The 22346-nt window shown below is 59.8% G+C and overlaps 2 protein-coding genes across 5 annotated transcripts; both read left to right on the top strand.

The window, feature by feature from the left end:
- The first annotated feature begins 369 nt into the window (after window positions 1–369).
- MMP25 (matrix metallopeptidase 25) lies at window positions 370–16155 on the top strand. 3 transcript variants are annotated; one of them, XM_058709870.1, is made up of 13 exons: window positions 370–876; window positions 1279–1411; window positions 2867–3011; window positions 3090–3382; window positions 8377–8553; window positions 8646–8730; window positions 8881–8963; window positions 10037–10189; window positions 10286–10543; window positions 10692–12427; window positions 13762–14708; window positions 15381–15449; window positions 15818–16155. In XM_058709870.1, the coding sequence occupies exons 1-10, from the start codon at window positions 787–789 to the stop codon at window positions 10961–10963; spliced, it is 1689 nt and encodes a 562-aa protein (XP_058565853.1). In that variant the 5' UTR covers window positions 370–786; the 3' UTR covers window positions 10964–12427; window positions 13762–14708; window positions 15381–15449; window positions 15818–16155. The 3 variants fall into 3 exon arrangements, with proteins under 3 accessions (XP_058565853.1, XP_058565852.1, XP_058565854.1); XM_058709869.1 differs by having other exon boundaries at window positions 13358–14708; XM_058709871.1 differs by lacking the exons at window positions 13762–14708; window positions 15381–15449.
- Window positions 15735–19118, top strand: IL32 (interleukin 32). Of its 2 annotated transcripts, XM_058709872.1 has the most exons (7): window positions 15735–15860; window positions 16742–16990; window positions 17153–17191; window positions 17338–17394; window positions 17796–17825; window positions 17996–18058; window positions 18472–19118. In XM_058709872.1, the coding sequence occupies exons 1-7, from the start codon at window positions 15846–15848 to the stop codon at window positions 18787–18789; spliced, it is 771 nt and encodes a 256-aa protein (XP_058565855.1). In that variant the 5' UTR covers window positions 15735–15845; the 3' UTR covers window positions 18790–19118. The 2 variants fall into 2 exon arrangements, with proteins under 2 accessions (XP_058565855.1, XP_058565856.1); XM_058709873.1 differs by lacking the exon at window positions 16742–16990.
- Window positions 19119–22346: the final 3228 nt, after the last annotated feature.

The following is a 22346-nucleotide window of genomic DNA, read 5'->3' as shown; positions in this document are numbered from 1 at the left end:
CGCCCGAGCCTCCGCACGGGCCCCCGGATCCTAAACGTCTGGCACCTGCGGCGAGGGGGGCGCGGCCCGCGGACGCCGAGACCCCCGCAGACCGCGTGGCGGGGGGACCAGCGCCCCCGGGCGCCCGCGGAGCAGGGGCGCGTCCCAGCCCCCCGCCGCGGGGGGGCTCCGGCAGGGCGGGAGGGGGAGGGGCGCCGCGGAGCCGCCCCTCCCCCCCACCCCCTCGGGCCCGGCCGCGGCGTGCGGAGAAAGGAGAAACGAGCCGTGCCCGGGAGAGTCCCAGCGGAGCCGGCTTCTGGGAAGAGAAACTTGCGGCCGCGGCCGGGGGAGGCACGGGGGGCGCTCGGTACGGGCTCCTCGCCGCCGCCCGCGCTCTCGGAAGCGCCCGGAGGAGGGTCTCGGGGTCCGGCTGGTCGCTGCCCGCGGGCCGTCCGAAGACTGGGCTCATCCGGTGCGACAGCCCTGCCCCGCCCGGGGGGAGGGGCCGGGCCGGCCCGGGACCCAGAGGCCGCCGCCGCGCACCCGGAGAGGCTGCACCGCCGCCCCTCCCGTCCCCTCTCCGGCCTCCCGGGACCCGCAGCGACCCCAGCCCCCCCCCCCTCCACCCCCGGGCCCTCCTCTGGACGCCTCCGTGTCCCCCGCGTCGGGCCTCCCTGGGTCCCGGCGCCCCGTCCTCCTGCCCACCGCTCCCACCTCGCGCAGGGCTCCCCGGGCCTCTCCCGGCCCCCGACCCCCTGCCCCGGGTCCCCGGAGCCGCCGCGGTCGGGCCCCCCGAGCCCCGCGGACATGCTCGGGCTGCTCGCGCTGCTGCTCCCGCTGCTGCCGCCGCCCGCGCGCGCCCAGGAGCCCTCCGCGCAGGACGTGAGCCTGGGAGTGGTGAGCGCGGGGTCTGCGCGCCCCTGGGGAGTGCGGGGGGCGGGGGAGGGGGGGGAGGGCGCCTGGGTCCGGAGGAGGAGGCTGGGGGCTGATTCCAAGTCAGAGCGCCGGGGGATGGGGTCTGGGGACCCAGATTCTCGGACCCATGAGGTTTGGGGCTGGGATTTGAAGATCTATAAAGGGCTTGGGGCGGGGAGGTGGAGACCAGGACCGATGGATCTAGGCAGAGCCCAGGGCTGGAGAGACCGGACTCTGAGAGGGACAGCAGGCAGTCGCCGGGGCTGGGACCCCTGGGCTCCGGATGCCTGGGTGGCTGGCGAGGGGTGGGGCTCCCAGGATGGAGACGGGAAGGGGGAGTCTCTCGCACTCTTCCCCCTTCACCTGTTCCTTCCTGCGGCCTAGGACTGGCTGACCCGCTACGGCTACCTGCCACCACCCCACCCTGCCCAAGCACAGCTGCAGAGCCCTGCGAAGCTGAGGGATGCTATCAAGGTCATGCAGAGGTTTGCCGGGCTGCCTGAGACAGGCCTCCTGGGTAGGTAGACACCGCCCCGCCCGCCCCCGCCCTGCCCCTGCACCCAGCGGTTTCTGAACCTCCCCACACACCTGAATCCCAGGAGCTATGAAAACGCTGATCCCCGGGACCAAGCCAGGAGGTTCTCAGGCATTTCTTTTTAGTAAATAGTTACTAAGAGTCTCTAATGTGTAAGGCCGTTTCTGGCTCTACTGGTACAGTGATGGACAAAGCAGAAAAGGTCCCTGCTCTCATCCCTCTAGAGAGAGAGACAGACGGATCAAGACTCGAAATATGCCAGGTCATTTCAGATGGTGATTCGTGTTTTGAAGAGAATAAAATGCTGGTCAGGGAAGATCCCTCTGAAAGGGGTCATGGGTTGAAGGGAGCTCATATGAGACAAAGAACCCATGGGACACAAATAAGAGGCGTCAGCCATGGGAAGATGGAGAAGAGTCCCAGGCAAGTGCAAAGGTCCTGTGGTAGGCATGGGATGCAAATAAGAGGAGCCAGCCATGGGAAGATGGAGAGAGTCCCGGGCTAGTGCAAAGGCCCTGTGGTAGCCACAAGGTGGTGTGCCTGTAATGAGAGGAGGATTGAAAAGCTAAGCAAGAGCCTGACTGGGGGATGGGGGGGGGGTGTGATGCTTGAAAGACGTTTGGGTTTGATTACAAGCATGATAAGCAACCACCAGAGGATTTGAAGGAGGGAGACAACTGGACTGAATTTACAGTTGTAAGCTTCCTCTGGTTGCTGATGGAGAATGGAGACCAGGAAGGAGGGAGCTGAATTCAAGGTGCAAGTTTTGGAGGTAGAGCTGAGAGGCTCGTCTCTTGGGTAAACTGGGGAAGAAGGGAACCGAGGGCGCGCTGGCCGGCCACAGGAGGAGATAGGACCTCTGTGTGCCCTGTTCCCCGCCGAGTAGTGTTTGCATCTCTACTTGCTCAATTACCCTTTGTCACCTGACCAGTGGTCAGCTTTGACCTTCACTTGAAGACGAGGGGACAGCTGGGAAGGGAGCCGAGCTAGGACAGGGGATTCCAGGCAGGTCTAACCTGGGAGACCAGAGACCCAGCCCACCTGGTGAGGACTGGGGACCTATGGTGTCAGGTGTGGCCTAGGGTGCTCCAGCCTCAGACGAGTCCACACGGCACCCCACGGCTCCTTTCCGCCGGGTCCCATCACCAGGGCTCAGGGAAGCAGGACCCCAGACCCCAGATCCCAGCACCGCATGGAGGCAGCAGTCCGTCCAGGGCCCGGTGAAGGCTGGGGCGCTGTCCTGAAGAGCTGTGTTGTCCTTTGGGATGAGCTGGCTTCCGGAACTGGGCAGCCTGTGTGCAAATCCAAGCGGCGGGGCCCCCTTGCGCCCGCGGTTCAGCCTCCCTGAGCCTGTTGGTCCGTGGAGAAGCGGCTGGGTCCGTGACTAGAGCCGGTTGTCCTCCTGCTGATCCCCTTGCCCCGCAACCCCTCCCACAGACCCGGTGACCATGGCCACCATGCACAGGCCCCGCTGCTCCCTGCCTGATGTGCTGGGGGCGGCAGAGCTGGTGAGACGTCGTCGCCGTCGCCGGCGCTACGCCCTGAGCGGCAGCGTGTGGAAGAAGCGAACGCTGACGTGGAGGTAGGAGACGGTGTCCTCCCCACCCTGGCCCGCCGCCTGCCGGGCCCAGCCTCCAACGGCTGCCTTCTGTCTCCCCAGGGTGCACTCCTTCCCCCAGAGCTCGGCACTGAGCCAGGAGATGGTGAGGACCCTCATGCACCACGCCTTGACTACCTGGGGCGTCGAGTCAGGCCTCAAATTCCAGGAGGTGGGCTTTCAGAGCCCGACGGAGCCCGACATCGTCATTGACTTTGCCCGGGCGTACCACCAGGACAGTTACCCCTTCGACGGGCAGGGAGGGACCCTAGCCCACGCCTTCTTCCCCGGGGAACACGCCATCTCTGGGGACACGCACTTCGACGACGAGGAGATCTGGACTTACGGGTCAAAAGGTACGACCTTCCGAGACGTCCCCTCCCCGAGTCTGTCTGTCCCTATGGAATCACACGTATCGACGGACGCTGTGTCCGTTGGGTTTCTCTAGAGCGACAGAACCAGTAAGTAGGATGCTCGTGTGTGGGCGCGCGTGTGTGTAAGTGGTTTATTTTAAACAACTGGCTCGTAGAATGGGGGAGGCTGGCAAGCCTAAATCTGTAGGGCAGTCCTGCAGGCTGGAAATTCAAGTGCGAGTTGATGTTGCAGTCCTGGGTCCGATGTCTGCAGGCCAGGCCGGCTCGCCTGAAACCCAGGCAGGAGTTCTGTGTTGCAGTCCGGAGGCAGAATTCCCTTCTCCCCCTGGGAAGCCTCAGGTTTGCTCTTAGGGCCTTCACCTGATGAGACCAGGCCCGCCCACCGTGGAACACGATCTACTTTACTTGCAGTCAACTGATCGTAGATGCAGAGCCCATCTACGCGATAACCCACACAGCCACACCTGGCCTGGTGCTCGGCTAAACAACTGGGCGCCACAGGCTGGCTCAGCGGACACACAGAATCGCCTATCACAGAGGCCTCTCGGGGGTCCAGCTCCAAGCTGGAGCTGAGGACCGAGAGATGTGAAAGCAGCCGTGCGCAGCAGCTGAGTCAGAAGGGTAACCGGCAGTTGCTACACACGGTGATGCGGCTGCGGAAAATCATAGCAGAGGAAGTCCCGGAGAACCACGGCCTCGAGCGGAGGCCCGCCCAGAACCTTTGACGGACGGGGCTTCCTAGAAGTGGTGACTTTGTGCATTCCACGCATGTGTACCGCGTGCCGACTAGCCCACCAGGTCCCGCTGTCCCCGAGTGCGTGGGGGTGCGGGGAGGGCGCAGAGGACAACGCGCAAGCCAGTGAGCTGGCTGACACAGGGTAGTCAGGGCTAGTGGCACAGGGGTGGGGGTGGGGGTGGGGGGACATCTGGGGCAGGAAGGCAGAAGGATGGTGTGAGGAGGGAGACTGAAGAGGACTGCAGAGGCTGGTATGCCCCATGACCCAGAGGGCCTTGGAAGCAGGGGGAGGGAATGGGAGGGATGGAGGGTTCCACATTCTGGAAATACCACTGGCTGTGGTGGGGGGCGAGATAAGAGTCAGGGAGGCAGGAAGCTGTGGCAGGGTCCGGGGAAGAGGTGGATGAGGGTGAGGGGGCGGAGGGCTGTTTAGTCGGATGGGCAGGGACTGGGATCCGACTGGATCCTGGCGGCAGAGGGGACGGACAGGAAGGGGTCTTGTTCATGGCCGTGGGAGGTGCCGCAGGAGGAAGAGCCGGCCCTTGGAGGGCAGGGTGACTTCACGTTGGCCTCGGGTTTGCACTGCTTGCGGGCCCTTCCGTGCAGGCGGTGCATTAGCGGTTGAGTGTCTTGCTTTAGAACTTGGACTTCTCTGGCTTAGGTCAGGTTCCCCAGAAGTGGAGCTCGCGTTGAAAAGTCTTGTGCAAGCAGTTTCGCAAGGTATGTTCTCAGGGGAAAGGGAAGCAAGAGAGGGCTGGGGAAGGAGGCTTAGCCAGGACGTGGTCTCAGCTGAGAGGAGCCTGAGCTCAGGAGCATGAATAGCTCACAGGGTCGGTCCTGCCTGGGGGCTAGGGTTCCAGCTCTTCCAGTCTTAGCAATCCGCCCTTGGCTGCGAGCTTCCTGTGGCCTGGAGGCTGGCCAGAAGGGAGAGCCATCTTCTGGGGAGGGGGGCGGCCAGAGGATGGGCGCACAGGCTCTGTAGGGTTTGGGCGGGGTGCCCCCAGCATGCACAGACCTGAGGCTGTGTCACGCAGCATTTAAGCATGCCGGCTTGAAGCGGAACTCAGGTTAGGGCTCCTCTGCTTGCCACGCATGTAAGTTTCTTGACCTCGATGTGCTCGGTTTCCTCGTCTGAGAAACGGAAGTTACAACAGTGCCTGCTGGCAGGGTGGGCTTGCGGATTTAATAAGTAATTGACCTACGGCTGTCGGCACAGGGCCGGCCTGAAGTAGCGCTCTGTTCATTGCCAGCTGCTATGAGCTGGGCCTCGTGGCAGATTAGAGTCAGTGGTACTCGGGGGGTGGCTAAGGCTCCAGGAGGAAAGTGTAGAACGTGAGGGTCAAGTATGGAGCTGTGGAGAACCCCACAGTTAAGGGGAGGGTAGCGGAGGGGAGGGATCAAAGGAAATGGAGAAAGAACGGGCCCACAGGTGACCAAGAGCTAGAGCAAAGAAGGAAGTGGTCAGCAGTGGGCAGGGCAGCAGGCCAGTCCAGTAAGTTACATGGGCCTAGGTCTGATCATCTGGGGACAAAGTGACCTCGGTTGCCTGCAGCCTTGGCAGGTGGGGGAGGAGTCCCGACCACAGTGAAGTCAGACATGAGAGGGGTTGAGGAAGTGAACTCTGAGTTTAGACCACTGACCACAGAACTTGCTAGGGAAGGAGAGGGGTGTGGATGGGGGCAGATACAGATACGGAGAGGTACTGAGGTGATTTAGGATGAGGGTCTTGAGCACTTAGTGATGCTGGATGAGCCAACAGAAAGAAAGAGGTGTGGGAAGGATGGATGCATGGATGGATGAATGGATGGATGGATGGATGGATGGATGGATGGATGGATGGAAGGAAGGATGGATGGATGGATGGACAGATGGATGGACACATGGATGGATGGATGGATGGATGGATGGATGGATGGATGGATGGATGGATAAATGAATGGATGGATGAATGGAAGGAAGGATGGATGGATGGACACATGGATGGACACATGGGTGGATGGATGGATGAATGGATGGATAGATGAATGGATAGATGGATGGTTGGATGGATGGATGGAAGGAAGGATGGATGGATGGACACATGGATGGACACATGGATGGATGGATGAATGGATGGATAGATGAATGGATAGATGAATGGTTGGATAGATAGATGGATGGATGGATGGATGGATGGATGGATGGATGGACAGATGGATGGACGGACAGATGGACGGACGGATGGATGGATAGATGAATGGATAGATGGATGGATGGATGGACGGATGGATGGATGGATGGACGGACGGACGGATGGACGGACGGACGGATGGATGGACAGACAGATGGATGGATGGACGGATGGATGGATGGGTGGATGGACGGATGGGATGGATGGATGGATGGATGGATGGATGGATGGATGGATGGGATGGATGGATGGATGAATGGACAGATGGATGGATGCATGCATGCGTGGACAGATGGATGGATGGATGGATGGATGGATGGATGGATGGATGGATGGATGAATGGACAGACATACACAGGGATGCAGGGATGGATGGATGGGTTCTTGTCCTACAGGAGGTGAGCGAAGCCAGGGCCTCACATAGGGCAGGGCAGGAGATAGGAGGTGAGCACAGGGGAGATACAGCTGTCTGCCCGGGTGCACAGGAAGTTACAGATTACATCGGCCGGCCTGTCTTGATGAAATAGGAAACACATCTGACCTACTTGTCCTCTTAAGAGTTAGGACTGGAGCCGGGGAGCAGCTTGAGGGGCTGTGGGCTTGGAATTGAGGCTAGTGGACAGCTCAGAGGAACTGCCTGGTGAGGTCCAGAGCAGGACCGGGAGGAGGTATCGATGACCCTCGGAGACCGGCCACCGGGAGTCTTGTGGACTGGGGCTGAGGCTGCGGTTGTGCAATTCCCCCAGCTGCATGGGGGGGGGGGGGGGTAAAGGGTGCAATGACGGGTGTGGCCAAAGGGGGAGGCGAAGAGGGAAGGAGGAGGAGAGAGATCCACGTGTCATAAACATTAGTTTCTCAGAAAAGGGACTCAGTGCAGTAAGAAAACCCACAGTCCCCACGGAGACCTGTCAGCACGGATGCGTTTGGACCAAGGTCAGGTGAAGTCGCCGCTGAAAGGCACTAATCGGCCATACTGTCATTTAACCTGACCGCCCTGTGCCTCAGTTTCCCACCCGTAAAATGAGGCTGGAAGGAAGAGGTTTACGAGACGTAAATGACGGCCCGTGTCACCCCTCGCTCACCCCTTCACGCTCACATGCTCGTCCAGCAGCCTTGAGGGGCTGAGAGAAATTTGCTTTCCGACTCACCGGGCCACTTCCGCCTTCAACACTGCTGACCCTGGTTAGAGATCTCCAGGCGGCACATCAACATCTGGGCAGCTGCTCGCCTCTCTTGCTGTCTCGCTCCCTCGGCCTCTCGGGGCTGGAGGAGGAGCCGGCGGGCAGCCGCTGGGTCGATGAGGAGCTGGGGTTCGGCCAGCAGCTGGCAGCGGACACAGGCTCCCTCCTGGCGCCCAGGCTGGGTCCCCGAGGACGAGGCTGTGGTCAGAGAGGGTGGGAACGGGGCCGGCCGCCAGGGCCGAGAGAGCCTGCCTGAGGAGCCGTCTGAGGCTGGGGAGGGGGGAGGCTCCCGGAAAGGTGGATGGGGGTGTGGGCACTAGAGGGGCGTGCGTGGGAGGAGGGAGTGGAGCACCATGAGCGTGGGAGAGGGGCGAACGTCTTGGGAACCCCGGGCCAAGGAGACTGAGCGACATTCCTTGTGGGTGGGGGCATCTGGCCCCAGACGGCATCCCGAAAGAGGGAGACTCCAAGGCTGGGGCTTCCTCTGGAGACCCGCGTGCACCCCCAGGTTCCCGCTTTCCCCAGAGTGTTTCCGAGTGCACGGGCTTCCTTTCCTGGGGGCCAGGACTACGGCAGGAAGGCCACCCCTTCCTCTGTCCAGGCCATCTCCTCCTGCCCCTTCCCTGACCCGTTCTGCGGGTCTCCGGTCCTGTCCCCAAGTGTCCAGAACTGCCAGACCAGGCTACTAGAAAAAAACCTCCCGAGTAAGTGAACGCACCCAGGAAGGACGGTGACTCGGGGAGGGGTCTGGGTGTGGCCGTGTCTGGAGGGTCTCCCGCTGTCCAGCTGTCCCTCTGCCCGCAGGCCCCCCTCCGGGGGCTTCCTGGCCGCCGCCTTTTCTGGCGTGGGGGAAGGGTAGAGCTCGAGCCCAGTCTTCCTCCTTCCCCAGATGGTGAGGGGACGGACCTGTTTGCTGTGGCTGTTCATGAGTTTGGCCACGCCTTGGGCCTGGGCCACTCCTCGGCACCCGACTCAATCATGAGGCCCTTTTACCAGGGCCCGGTGGGCGACCCCCACAAGTACCACCTGTCCCAGGACGACCGGGAAGGCCTACAGCAGCTCTATGGTACAGGGGCTGGGGACCGGGGACGGTGGCTTGCCCTGTGGCCTCATCAGCAGAGTCGGGGGACTCACGCCTCTCCGGCTCTCTCTCCGCAGGGAAGGTGCCCCAGACCCCGTACGATAAGCCCACAAGGAAACCCTTGGCTCCTCCTCCCCCACCCCCTACCCTGCCCCCAGACAGGTGAGTGAGGGGGGTGACCTCCCTACCTCGGTGTGGTTCTTGGTGAGGTGGGCTTGGTAAGAGTCCCTACCTCACGGGGCTCTTCTCAAGGGTAAGTGAAGACACTAGGAGCCCCGACCCCTCTCTGCTCACCTCTCCTTTCCATTGTAGCCCCTCTCTCCCCACCCCTGACCGATGTGAAGGCAATTTTGATGCTATCGCTAATATCCGTGGTGAAACCTTTTTCTTCAAAGGTGAGTCATCTTAGATCTCCCCTGACGCCATGTAGTTGGCGTCCTACCCCTTTAGGATGACCCACCAGTCCTGTGGGGTTTCCCAGGATTCAGGACTCTCAGTGCTGACAAAAAAAAAAAAAAAAAAAAAAAAAAAAAGGAAAGCCCTGGGGGTGCCTGGGTGGCTCAGCCTGTTCCTTTAAGTGTGACTCTCGGTTTGGGCTCAGGCCACGATCTCATGGTTGGTGAGTTCAAGCCCCACATGGGGCTCTGTGCCACTGGTTGGGAGCCTGGAGCCAACCTGCTTAGGATCCTCTCTCTGTCTCCTCTCTTCTTCCCTCCCCAGCTTGCTCTCTCTCTCTCTCTCTCTCTCTCTCTCTCTGTCTCTCTGTCTCTCTCTCTCTCTCTAAAATAAATAAATAAACTTAAAAAAAAAAAAAAGAACTTAAAAAAAAAGGAAAGTCCTGGGAGAGCTGGTCACTCCAGAGCCCCTGCACCCGTGAAATCCCGATGGACTTCCTCGCCCAGCCGCCAGAGGGAGTCCCAGCACCCACTCTGAGCGAGAAGACTTTTTTTTTTTAAATTTTTTTTTCAATGTTTTTTATTTATTTTTGGGACAGAGAGACACAGAGCATGAACAGGGGAGGGGCAGAGAGAGAGGGAGACACAGAATTGGAAACAGGCTCCAGGCTCCGAGCTGTCAGCACAGAGCCCGACGCGGGGCTCGAACTCACAGACGCGAGATCGTGACCTGGCTGAAGTCGGCCACTCAACCGACTGCGCCACCCAGGCGCCCCAAGACTTTTTTTTTTTTTAAATAAAGGAGCGCTTCTTCTTCTTCTTCTTCTTCTTTTTTTTTTTTTAATGTTTATTTATTTTTGAGAGAGCGAGGGAGCGAGCAGGGGAGGGGCAGAGAGAGGGGGAGACACAGAATCCGAAGCAGGCGCCTCGGTGAGAGCGGAGAGCCCGCCTCGATCCCGCGAGCCCTGAGATCATGACCTGAGTCCCCCAGGCACCCCCTGGAGGGAGAAGACTCTGGTCATCTCGGGCCCCCGTGGCCACCCCTCCCGCCCCCCCCCCCCCCCCCCCCACAGGCCCCTGGTTCTGGCGCGTTCAACCCTCGGGACAGCTGGTGTCGCCCCGGCCCGCCAGGCTCCACCGCTTCTGGGAGGGGCTGCCCGCCGGGGTGAAGGTCATCCAGGCCGCCTACGCCCGGCCCCGGGACCGCGGCATCCTCCTCTTCAGCGGTGAGCGGGCGCCGGGGCGCGGGCGGGGTGGCGCCGGGGGCGGGGTGGGGGGCGCCCCTGCTCACCTGCCGCCCCCCCCCCCCCCGCGCCCCGCAGGCCCCCAGTTCTGGGTGTTCCAGGAGCGGCAGCTAGAGGGCGCCCCGCGGCCGCTCACGGAGCTGGGGCTGCCGGCCGGAGAGCAGGTGGACGCCGTGTTCTCGTGGCCGCTCAACGGGAAGACCTACCTGATCCGGGGCGGGCGCTACTGGCGGTACGACGAGGCGGCCGCGCGCCCGGACCCCGGCTACCCCCGCGACCTGAGCCTTTGGGAAGGGGCGCCTGACGCCCCCGACGATGTCACCGTCAGCAACGCAGGTGGGAGAGGGCGCGGGGAGGGGCTGGGGGCCCCGGGGACGGGGAGAGGGGCCCTCCTGGGGGTTTCGGGGAGCCCTCAGGAGGGACGCGGCGCGGCGGGAGGGGCAGCCTGGACAGGCCCCTGACGTGTCTCCTCCCTGCCCCGCAGGTGACACCTACTTCTTCAAGGGCGCCCACTACTGGCGCTTTCCCAAGGGCAGCGTCAAGGCGGAGTCCGACTCCCCCCAACCCATGGGCCCCAAGTGGCTGGACTGCCCGGCCCCCAGCGCCGGCCCACGCTTCCCCAGGCCCCCCAAAGCCACCCGGGAGCCCGGAGCCTGCAATTGTCAGTGCGAGATCAATCAGGCCTCAGGGCGGCCGTCGCTGTCCTTCCTGCTGTCCCTTCTACCCCCGCTGGTGGGGGGCGTCGCCTTCAGCTGAGGGGGACGGTCCCGGGGCGGGGCTCATGCGGGTGGAGCTTCGCCCTGGGGACGCGGACAAATGGCTAGCCCTTAGACTGGAGGGGCCATGTGCTCACCCTCGCCGTTCCAGCACCCCCCCTCTCCCCCTCCCCTCCCCCAGCCCCACCCCCACCCCCACCTTTGTCCTGGCTGCGCCACGCGCTGCCCCTACAGGAAGCTCTTTTTCCCGGAAGAGCTGGTGCTTCTCAGCAGCCTGTGACTATAGCCCTGGCCCCACCTGGCAACAGCAGCTCCTCATAGCGGCTCCCTGGCTGTTTGGGGCTTTGGAGGACTGGACAGATTGGGGCCACTGAACCCCAGCTCCTCTCTCCACCCGCTGCTCCGAATTTCCCAGAGGTGTCCCACTGTCCTGCTTCTGCAACGTCCCAGGCAATGCCACGTGGATGGGGACCCCAGACCCAGCCCTCAAGTTACCCCTGAGCGCGAGTGTCCCATATCCTGGGTGACATCAGTGCCCCGCGTCCTAGGTGACATCAGTGGCCACCCAGACGACCCTCCACAACCGAGGCCCCTGTGGACCTCCTTTCTGGTCACCATCTTGGACCCAGAACAGTCCCGGTTCAACAGAACACCCTCCAATCCCTAAAAATCCGCTCAGTCCCTCCACACTGGAGTGTGTACCGCTTCCCGCAGGGAGAACTCTTGGGTTCTCCGCGGCTCAGTGCTGTGAAGACAGTGGACTGAGTTCCCTCTCCACCCGGGGGTCACTGCTTCCTCAGCACCCCTGGGTGATGAGTGGGAGGGCCACCTCATTCACCTCCCACTCCTCCCCGAATTCAGGACCTACATCAGTGCCTCTGGAACTGCACTTTTGGAATCTTCCACATCAGAATCACTTAGGGAACTTAAAAATGCGGATCCCATGCCCTCGCCCTGAATCACTTGGGGGTTGGGGCCAGGAGTCTGCACTCGAGTAAGCTTGGGGGGGGGGCAGCCCTGATGGGCGAGGGGCCCGGGACGACAGCTGTCATCTCTGTCTTGTGGTTTTTCTGTGTCTCTGAAGTGTTCTCCCTCCCAGGGACCAACCTGAGCACATTCTCTGCAGAATCAGGTCGATGGCCTTGCTCGAGTAGGATCTATCCCCTTTGGGTGGAGCCGCTTAGGGGCCACTTCCTGGGTTGCCGTCCGCCCACAGTGCTGCCTGGGGCTGAGGCTGCGGGCCGCTGTCCCAGCGTGCAGAGCCCTCCCTCGGTCAGGACAAGCTGACCAGTCGGAGGGCAACAGCCAGGTGTCTTCAGCCAACCCATGACCTGAGAATTCCAAGCCACCAGAAAACCCGAAACCCGGGCCTCTGTCAGGATCCTTTCAAAACACATGGAGGAGGAGACTTATATTTTAAAAGCTTATGAGCCCCACACAGGAGGACAATGCAGGTGACCCGAGAGAAAGCCCTTCGTTTCTCCTGAGCACAGATGGCTCCGGGGTGAGTTTGGTGGCAGGAGCTTGACAGACCTGAATTGCTCTGTCTTGTAGAAGAACTTGGGATTCAGAGTTGACAGGCAGTGGGTGACAGACGGAAAGAGAATGAGTGGGAGGAGGGAACAGAGAGAAACTCAAAAGTCGGCTAGGGGACCTCAGAGGAGGGCCACCCAATGTGAAATCTGGGGCTTCATTTAGTGCTACACGGAGACTTCTTCTCCAGCCTGGCTGGCTCCGTCAGAACACCATGTGACTCTTGATCTCAGGGTTGTGGGTTTGGGTTTGAGCCCCACCTTGGGCACGGAGCCTACTTTGAAACAAAACACTTTGTCTGCGGCACCTGGCTGGTTCCGTTGATGGAGACTGAGGGTCTTGATCTCAGGGTTGTGAGTTCCAGCCCCACGATGAGTGTAGATATTACTTAGAAGTAAATCTTAGGGGAAAAAAAAAATACACACACACACACACACACACACACACACACACACAAGTATACTACAGAAAAATGCCGGGTGAAATTGATTATTTTTATCGTTAAAATGGTCCCATAATCAAAATGTAAAATATTTGTGCTTCAAAGGACACCATTAAAAAATGAAAAGACCACCCACAAAACGGGAGAAAATATTTGCAAAGGACATATCTTTTTATTTTTTTTATTTTTATTTTTTAAAATTTTTTTAACGTTTATTTTTGAGACAGAGAGAGACAGAGCATGAACAGGGGAGGGGCAGAGAAAGAGGGAGACACAGAATCCGAAGCAGGCTCCAGGCTCTGAGCTGTCAGCATAGAGCCCGATGCGGGGCTCGAACTCACGGACCGTGAGATCATGACCTGAGCCAAAGTCGGACGCTTAACCGACCAAGCCACCCAGGCGCCCCCCACCTTTTTTTTTTCTTTTTATATATATTTTTTATTTTTTATTTTTGCAAAGGACATATCTGATGAGAGGCTCGTATCCAGAATATATAAAATACTCTGACAACTTAATAAGCAGAAGGTAAATGACCCAATTTAGAAACGGGCAAAGGATCAGAATGCACATCCCTCCAAGGACAACGTACAAGTGGCCGACAAGCCCACGAAAAGATGCTCCACGTCACTAGTCATAAGGGGAATGAAAATCAAAACCACACGGGGATACTATTTCACACCCACCAGGGCGGCTAGAATCAAAAACCTCATAGTCGGCGTGGGCGAGGATGTGCAGAAACGGACCATCACGCGCTGCTGCTGGGGATAGAAAAGGGCGCAGTAACTTTGGAAGATCGTCTGGTGGTTCCTCAAAAAGTGGAAAACATAGTCAGTTACCATAGGAGCCAACAATTCCCCTCCTAGGTGTGAACCCAAGAGACCTAAAAACAGACATCCGCACAGAAACTTGTACACGGGTGTCCACAGCAGCGTGATTCGTAATAGCCAAAAGGTGGAAACAACCCGAATGTCCATGGACAGACGAGTGGATACGGGAAGTGGCACGTTCCTACAGCGGAGCGTTCTTTAGCCCTCGAAAAGACTGAAGCGCGGGTTCGTGCTACAACCCCGAGGAATTGAAAGCCCCGTGCTAAGTGCAAAAGGTGGCCACATAAGGTCACACAGCGTGACCATCTCTATGTGATTCCATGTATATGAAACATCCAGACCAGGGAACTCCAGAGACAGATAGTAGATGCGTGGGTGTCTGGGCGGGGCTTTGGGATCGTGGCGCGGGGGGGGGGGGGGGGGGGGGAGGTGCTGGCTCGCCTTTCTGAGGCAACGAAAATGTTCTGAAATTGGCCTTGACGGGTGCACGTTTCCGTGCGTTGAATTATACGCTTCAGTGGGGGAGTTGCGTGTGAATTGTTTCTCGCCAAAGCTGTATAGAAAATGGTGCAGCCTGCCGTGATGCAAAATGCTTGCAGACGGTGGTCTGCGAGACTGTCACGGAGGGGCCAAGCGTCTCGTGGGGTCAGGGGGCCGTGCTTCCCGAGAAAGAAGCCCAGGACTGTTACCTGCAGCCGCAACCTTTTCTCTCCCCACCTGGAATTTAAAGATGGCTCAGGGAAGGATCTGGACTCCGAGGTGTGCCCGGGGCGTTTCAGACCGTTGATGGGCTCCTAAGGGGCCAGGAGACACCTGCTGGGGTCTAGTCAATGCAAGTGAGACTTGCGCCAAGGAAATATGCTTTACAGTTCTGTCCTTCTGGGGGCCCCTCAGGAGCCCAGGTCCTCGTGTTCAAGTCCTAATCCCCAGGACCTCAGACGGTGACCTTATTTGGAGATAGGATCTTTGTAGAGGGAATCAAGGTAATGAGGTCATTGGATGGGCCCTAATCCGGTGAGACTGGTGTCCCTATAAAAATGGGAAGTTAGCGGACAGACGCGCATGCTAGGAGAATGACATGAGCACGAAGAGGCCATCCACAGGCCTGGGAGAGAGGCTGGAACAGACCCTTCCCCCACGGCCCTCGAAGCCACCACCCTGACCACCCTGCCGAGGCCTTGATCGGTTTCGCGGCCCCAGGCACCGGGCAGTCCCAGTGTAGAGGTTAGACACGGCTGTGGTGAAGCGGGGGGGACTCTGGGCCAGAGTAGGGCGAGCTGAACTGGGGGTGACCCCAGAACTGCACAGGGCTGGCCGGGACATGGTGCCCCTCGGCCCCAGGAGGGCTCGGGATAGTCTGGCCAGCTGACCCTAGGCCCTCAGCTCCTCCTGAGGGCTTCACCCTGTCCCGTGGCAGACAGGCATCACCTCCAGCCACCCCTGCAGGGGCCCATGGGGCAGTCTGCTCAGCTCCCCTCCCCACCCCTCCCGGTGGGCCCACCTTAGGGATCTTGCCAGCCCTGCTCTGCCCTGGGCCTGGAGGTGCTTAGAACATTCTCTGGACTTTGGAGCTGGGATATGCTCCGTTCCAAGTGAGCTAGTCAGCATTCCCCAGTACCTGACTTGACCCTCAACAGGATGACTTCATTTTCCAGAGCCTGCGAGTGCCCCGATCTGCTTTCACCAGTCTGGACTTTCCCTCTGTCTTTCCCTGTCTCGGGCCGGTAAGGTTGAGAAAGAGGCTTGTTCCTGGGCTCTGAAGTTCCCCACCTCAGCTCAGAGAGTGGTCCCAGGCGGTCTCCCTGTCCTTGCTTCTGCCTCCGTGTGCCACACACGTGCGTACACACACACACACACACACACACACAGCCTCACATCCTGCCTCCAAGCCAGGCTCCACCCTCCCCCAGCCTCTCCCTCCTCCCTCCTCCCTCCTCCCTCTTAAATCAGAAGCTCTCTCTGGAGCAGAAGCATAGGCTGGGAGAATCTGTGTGAGGTGACCTGGCAGCCAAAGCGACTTCCAGTGGGGGGTGGGCTGGCGGGGAGGCCTCTTCCCTGAACCCTCTAGCTCACACCTGTTCCTCCCCACCAGGCCACAGCCCCCAGAGCCCTGCGCCACCATGTGGTCCTCCAAGGTGAGTGAGAGCAATTGGAGGGGTGGGGGGGGCCCCCCCAGATTCCACTTCCCCACTGTGTGTCCCCCTCTCCCGCTCGCGCTGGCCCCCAGACCCCCTGATCTCTCCGCGTGCACCTGGCTCTGTCCCAGTCTCCTAGGCCAATGGGGGAGTCCACTGGGGAAGCAGGGGGTCAGAGGCATGTGACCCGTGCACTCAACAGGGCCCCAGGCTCATAACCACCCCCGGCTTACTTTGTTGAATGCTCTCTCACTGTCTGAAATTCTGAATAATTATTGACAGCCTCACCGTTTCATTTTGCTGTGAGTCATTCACTTTATAGAGTGGGTCCCGATTGTGGGGCCAGATTTCCGGTCTGGGGGCAAACAACGGGGAGAGGGTCTGCGTGTGTGTCTGCTAAGGATACTGAGGAATGCTGTGTATGAGGGCAAGGGAGTGACTCCAGGAGCTGGACCCGATGCGTTGGTGGCGCAGCTGGGGCATGGAGGGTCTATAGGGCCAGAGGCGCCGATCCCGGGTAGACCCTGTCCCGATACCCTGGAAACCTGGGGGCGGGGAGGTCGTGCTTTCCTGCCAAGTTTACAAATTCCTCCCTGCCTGGGCCTGCCGCCCAGGACCTTGGTGTCTGTTCCTCCCTTTTGGGGTGCCCGGTCACCTCTCCCACCCCCGTTGTGAGGTTGGCCACAGGCTCCGGGGCCCTGCGGGATTTGTCACAGTGGACTCTGGAATGACCCCAGGCTCGGTGGCCACGCCGTTTGGGAGCCCGAGTCGGAGAGCAAATTGTTCCCTGCGGCCAGCACCCCCGATTGGGGTGACAGGCTGGTGCCATCAGGGACTCAAGAAGCGTGGAGACGGGTGCCTCACAACAGATATTTGCCCAGAGCCGTGGACGTTCCGCGTGTGGCAGGGACTGCCCTGTGACCAGGGAGCCGGCACCAGGTTTGGTGGAGACCCGTGATGCCGTGTCCAGGCCACCCTGCGCTTCTGTGGGGCAAGCCGAGGGTCCGGGCAGGGGACGTGGGTCTGCAGAGCCAGCTGTCAAGAGCTGCATACCTGTCACCGCCTTCGAGAGCGCCGCCCCTGCCAGCCCGTCCCTTGGCCAGCCCGTCAGCCGGGACAGAGAGGGACAGGTATTTGGTAACACAGTGGATCCTGAGCACTCTGGGGCAATGCTCACCCATGCGTGTGCACATGCATGGTGAGGGTGTGTGCGTGTGTGTGTGTGTGTGTGTACAGCAAGTGTGGGGGGTGGCAAGGTCCCACGTGTCTGAGTCTCACTGTCACCCCCACAGGTGGGCAGAAATCCTATTGAATTTATGAGGCACCAAATGGTAAGAAGCTCTTCCTAGTGTGTGTCTGGGGGAGAGAGGGGGACCTGGGTCCTGCTGTGTGGAGCTGAGAATGTTCTGGGCCACCCAGGGCCCCCGGAGGGGGAACGATGAGGCCTCTCTCACTTCCGCCTCTCCTCTCTGCGCAGCACCAGCTGGTGGACATCTTCTGTGACAGGACCCAAGACCAATCCCGAGGAGCACAGGTGGGTCGCCGTGGCCCCCACTCCCATGCACTCTGCAGTTGGGGTCGGGTGGGTGGTTTCACAATGACCACGATGACGGTGAGGGTGATGGAGATGCTACCTCGGGTCTGCTCACTCCTTACACCTGGGCACCTCCTGGCACCCTCTCCTAGTTCACACCCGCGTGCAGGTGAGGGCACAGGTGAGAAATGCAGAGGCCCAGGGAGGCTTAGGAAGGTGATCAAGTCACTGCGCATATTGATGACAGAGCGGGGATGCCAGATACCTGGTCCCCAGGTCCCTGGGCTGGACCCAGTGATGGGGGCCTGGGGAGCAGAGAACAGGTGGGGACTTGGGGGAGAAGACTGCGGGCGGGAGAGGCTGGGAGGATTTTAAACCAAGTGGTTTTTTCCCCCCCCCAGCAACAGAGGCTCAGTCTGGGAGAGGTGGAGGTGAGTGGCCCCCCCCGCCCCCCGCCGCCCCCACCAAAGCTCGGTCCCCAGGGCTACAGCCAGGTTATCGTTATTGGGTCTGGGCTCCTGGCTCCCTTGACACTCCCCTGGACGCACGGAGGCCACAGACAGGAGCAGATCTGGAGCTCCGAACCGTCCCCTCTCCCCAGGATGGCTTCAACGAGATCATGCTGGAAGCCGTGGACCTTCACCATGATCAGAACAACGACGAGGTGAGCGTGAGATGCCCATCGCAGCCCTGCTTGCTTTTCCTTCCCCCCCTGTTCTGTCTTGACTTGGTCACGTGTGTGCACAGTGCCCCCCCCCGCCACCCCCCTCCCCCCCTCCCCCCCCCCCCCCCCCCCCCCCCCCCCGCCAAGCTGAGGGTGGAGGGGTGCCTCTGTGTATGAGGGGCCGCGCGGGGCTGGTGCCGGGCTCAGACGCCCGTCCGCGAGCACCACGCTGCCTCCTGCCGGTGGGGAGGCACGGAGGGGCTGAGCCCCTGGGTGGAGTCTTCTCGAGTGTGGAGAGCCGGGCTTCTGGCTCCCAGACTCTCACACAGGTGGAAAGGCCTCAGCCGGGGCCAGGACCCGGGCTGCGTCCTCCAGGTGGGACCCCGCACCGAACGGCACCCCCACCCTTGCAGGAATCCAGTCCGTTACTTCCCGAAGTGCGGCAGGAGCTGCGTTCCAGAGTCTTGAGGTCCTCCGTCCTTGACCTGGAAGAGAAGGAGCACCCCGCGGTCCAGAAGACGGAGGAGAGCTTTTGTGACAGAGCCCTGAGGTTGTTCCGGAGGCTGGTCTACCAACTGCAACTGAAGTGGCAGGCCGCGCTGGCGTGGGTGAGGGGGACGGTGGCCGCCGGCCTTCAGGCCTTCTGCGACGCGGTGGAGGCCATCTGGAGCGCCTTTAACAGCTTCTGCACCTCAGTGGCTCAGGTGTTCAGGAGCGCCGTCCAGGCCTAGCCCAGCCCTCCCCGGCCGCTTTCCTTGTCCGGGTCCGGCCCGTCGCCCTGGCTGTGGGGTCCTAATAAGAGTTAGCTGCGGGCGCCCGGGGGGGGGGGGGGGGGGGAAGGGGGGGCTCCGTTGGTTAAGCGTCCGCCTTCGGCTCAGGTCATGATCTCATGGTTCATGGGCATGAGCCCCGAGCCCCGCGTGGGGCTCTGTGCTGACAGCTCGGAGCCTGCCTGGAGCCTGCTTCGCAATCTGCGACTCCCCGCCTCTCTCTGTCCCCTCCCCAGCTCCTGCTCTGTCTCTGTCTCTCAAAAAATAAATAAGCGTTAAAAAAAAAAAAAGTTGGTTGAATCAAACTGAGTGCCTGTTTGTTGGACGGGAGGCAGGAGCCCCCAGTGGCCGGGGAGGGGGCAGGACCCCAGGGAGGGGGGGGTCCACCTGACCTCTATAATCTGTACGTGGACACGGGTGACAACTGGCCTGTGGAAAGGGCTGGAAGTTTTCTGGCCTGCGCGTTGCCTGACGCTGGGGCAGCAGGGAGCTCAGGCCTGAGGCACATTTGCCCCTTGGCTTGTTCTTCCGACCTGGCTCTTCATCCTTCACCAGGCCATGGAAACTCCTTGGCTTTGAGGTTGGGGCAGAGGCGGGGGAGGGAGGAGTAGGGAGGGGGAGGAGGGTTCACCCCTACCTGGACCAGAGAGAAGGGCAGCCTAGGGCGGGACAGGACTCAGATCTCTGGCTCAGGCCTCCTGGGAGCCTGCAAATGCAGAAACTGGGGAGGGGGTGGGGGGAGGGGAGCCAGGAGCAAGGCCAGGGCAGGGAGGGGGTCGGCCCAGCTCACCATTTTTGAGGCCGCTTCCCTGAAGCTCCCCTCTCCCCCACTGACTTCCTGCTTCCTGCAGCTGCACACAGATTTTTGCATTGGGGTGTCTAGCCGTAAACAGCAGCTGCTGAGATAGGGCGGCGGTTTCCGGGGGCCCTGACCTGAGGACAGAGCAGGAAAGGGGACAGGTGGGGTGGGGTGAGGGTGGGGTGCGGGGAAAACACGCCAGCAAAGGAAAGGCTCCAGACCAGGGAAGTGTGCCTAGGGGTGAGAGGTATGTGGGGAGGTGACTGGGAGCCCGGAGGCCTCACAGCTGGGGGCATTTCTATCACTCACTCCTGTGGCGTTTTCTTTGTTTTTTCTTTTTTCTTTTTTTAATGTTTATTGAGAGAGAGAGGGCGCGCAGGGGAGGGGCAGAGAGAGGGAGACACAGAATGCGCAGCAGGCGCCAGGCTCCGAGCCATCAGCACAGAGCCCGACATTGGACTCAGGGTTCCATCCCACGAACTGGGACAGCATGACCTGAGCCAAAGTCGGTTGCCCAACTGACTGAGCCACCCAGGTGTTCCCCCCCCCCGCCCATCTGCCAGTTTCTTAAAGACCCTTTTGGATCATACTAATGAACTCTCAATTCTTAGAAAAATCACCTCCCTGGGGAACAGCTGTGAGTCCACCAGGAGTGGGCAAGGGCGAAGCCAGACCCTGATGGTGGCCCTGGTCATCCTGAGGGGCCCTGCTTGCTCATTGCCCCTGCCCTGTGAGGGAGTGGACTTTGGGGAGCCCTGTGCTGGCCCACATCCTGTTTCATTCCCAGGGGATCCCTCTGAGAACCTTTTACACTGGAAGGCCCATCTCAGGCCTGAGTGCCCAGCTCCAAGGGGCCGTCCCCCGCCAGGGCCTGACCTAGCTCTCGCTTCCCCTTGGACGTCGTGTCCTCTCCTTCCATGGCCAGTCAACATTCAGTTTCTTTTAGACCCCTGACCCGCATTTTCACATGACCCCGTGGTCAGACTGTCTCTTACTTCTCCTTGTGCCTTTGCGCTTGACTCCGGTGAGAAGCTGAGAAAACCTGCCTACCGTGTTGAAGCCGTCAGGGGCTTTCATGACCCCACGGCCCCATCAAAGTCACCGTCATCCCAAACCCAGTTGGTCGCCTTGGTCTTGCCTCTTTCAAGCCAAATCTTTCCAGTGCCGAGGCCAAATCAATGTCATGGCAAAATGAAGTAACTGCCTGATTAACACCCTCCCATCTTCCCATCATAATTACACTCTGACCTGGGCCTCTGAGGCTGTGTCTGTGTCATCAGATTCCTACAGATCTCCCTCAGGGACAGTATTCTCTGCTCAGGGACTTTGCACCTGCTGTTCCCTCCGATGAGGGTGCCCTCCCTCCGGTTCTTCTGAGGTGGTCTCCCTCTTCTATTTCAGGCCTTGTTCTCCTCAATAGCCCAGCACGTTCCCCGGTACATAGTAGGTGCTCAAGAAATAAAGCCTTCAAATGCCATGGGTTCTCCCAACTTCCTTACTCATTTAGTTGATCAAGAAAGCTTCCTTCTTGAAAATTTCTTCTCGGGGGGTCTTCCAAGGCTCTAATTTGTTCTGGGACATCTGGTGACTCTCTGTATCCCACCTCATCTTCCTCCCAATCCCTCAAAACACGGACCTCCTCTAGATCTGGGGATAGATCTTTCCCAAGTCCCTTGGCCGCTGGCTGACAAGTTCACTGTATGTCCACAAGCATTTGCCAAAGAGCAGTCGTGTGTCAGGCTGGTGGAGGGACAAAGACAACCCGAAAGGTTGTAGGTAACAAGCCACCGACTAGAGCAGGAAGTGTGTGTTCACACGCCCTACAGCTGGGGTGGGCTGTTTTCTTTTTTGCAGTATTACCACAAGTCACATGATTTTAAAAATCTGTCCACTAGACTGGGAGAAAACGAAATCTGTCCACCGGATTGCCAAGATTGCCTGAGAGGTCAGAGAAGGTGGGCACTCTGCCAAACCACCTTCAGGTTTACAGGATTATGGGTCGTTAGGGGTCCCCAGCCTGCAACCTGTCTTGGCCATCAGGCAGGTTTCGATTCATCTGCTGGCAGCTTCGATTTGAGTCAGTTACCTACATGCCAAAAGCAAGGTTTCCTGGAATGACCCAGAATCTGGGATTTTAAAATTATATTCCATTATTAAAGTAGTAATTATTTTTTTCAGGTTTTTATTTATTTTGAGAGACAGAATTCAGGGGAGGGACAGAGAGAGGAGAATCCCAGGCAGGCTTTGGGCTCTCAGCGCAGAGCGCGACGCAGGGCTGGATTCACCAACCTGTAAATCATGACCTGAGCTGAGGTCCGACGCCCAAATGACTGAGCCGCCCACGCGTCCCACCATTTTAATTAATTTAAACGGCCACATACAGCTAGAGGGTACTGGACTGGACAGCACAGGTTAGGGGCAGACTCCAGAGAAGGAAGAATTCCGGGTGAGATTCCCGGGCCTTCCTCACAGCTGACTGGGACAGACGGCACCCCTCTGTCGCCCCCCCCACCCCTGGCCCTTTCGGGGTGTGTGTGTTGCGGGTGGGGGAGGAGGCCCGTCCTTGGGCCTGCTCCCCTCTAGGCTGCTATGGAAGGTGCTGGGGCGGGGAAGGGAAAAAGGCGTCACTGTCACAGTAGGAGGGTAACAGCGTTTTGGTGGACCTCACAAAAAAAAATAAAGCAGAGTCATTTTCAGGAAAGCTGTTTTACTTTAGGAT

The sequence above is a fragment of the Neofelis nebulosa genome, chromosome 18 (genome assembly GCF_028018385.1).
Source record: "Neofelis nebulosa isolate mNeoNeb1 chromosome 18, mNeoNeb1.pri, whole genome shotgun sequence".
NCBI lineage: Eukaryota > Metazoa > Chordata > Mammalia > Carnivora > Felidae > Neofelis > Neofelis nebulosa.
The sequence above is the reverse complement of the archived record's forward strand: the minus strand, read 5'-3'. Positions and strand labels throughout refer to the sequence as shown.

Excerpts from the sequence above, each read along its gene's own strand:
- MMP25 (XM_058709871.1), top strand. The coding sequence starts at position 787 with ATGCTCGGGCTGCTCGCGCTGCTGCTCCCGCTGCTGCCGCCGCCCGCG. Across the intron at positions 1,412-2,866 it reads GCCTGAGACAGGCCTCCTGG|ACCCGGTGACCATGGCCACC; the intron begins GTAGGTAGACAC and ends CCCCTCCCACAG. Across the intron at positions 8,731-8,880 it reads CCTACCCTGCCCCCAGACAG|CCCCTCTCTCCCCACCCCTG; the intron begins GTGAGTGAGGGG and ends TTTCCATTGTAG.
- IL32 (XM_058709872.1), top strand. Across the intron at positions 16,991-17,152 it reads GCCGGGACAGAGAGGGACAG|GTGGGCAGAAATCCTATTGA; the intron begins GTATTTGGTAAC and ends TCACCCCCACAG. Across the intron at positions 17,192-17,337 it reads AATTTATGAGGCACCAAATG|CACCAGCTGGTGGACATCTT; the intron begins GTAAGAAGCTCT and ends CTCTCTGCGCAG.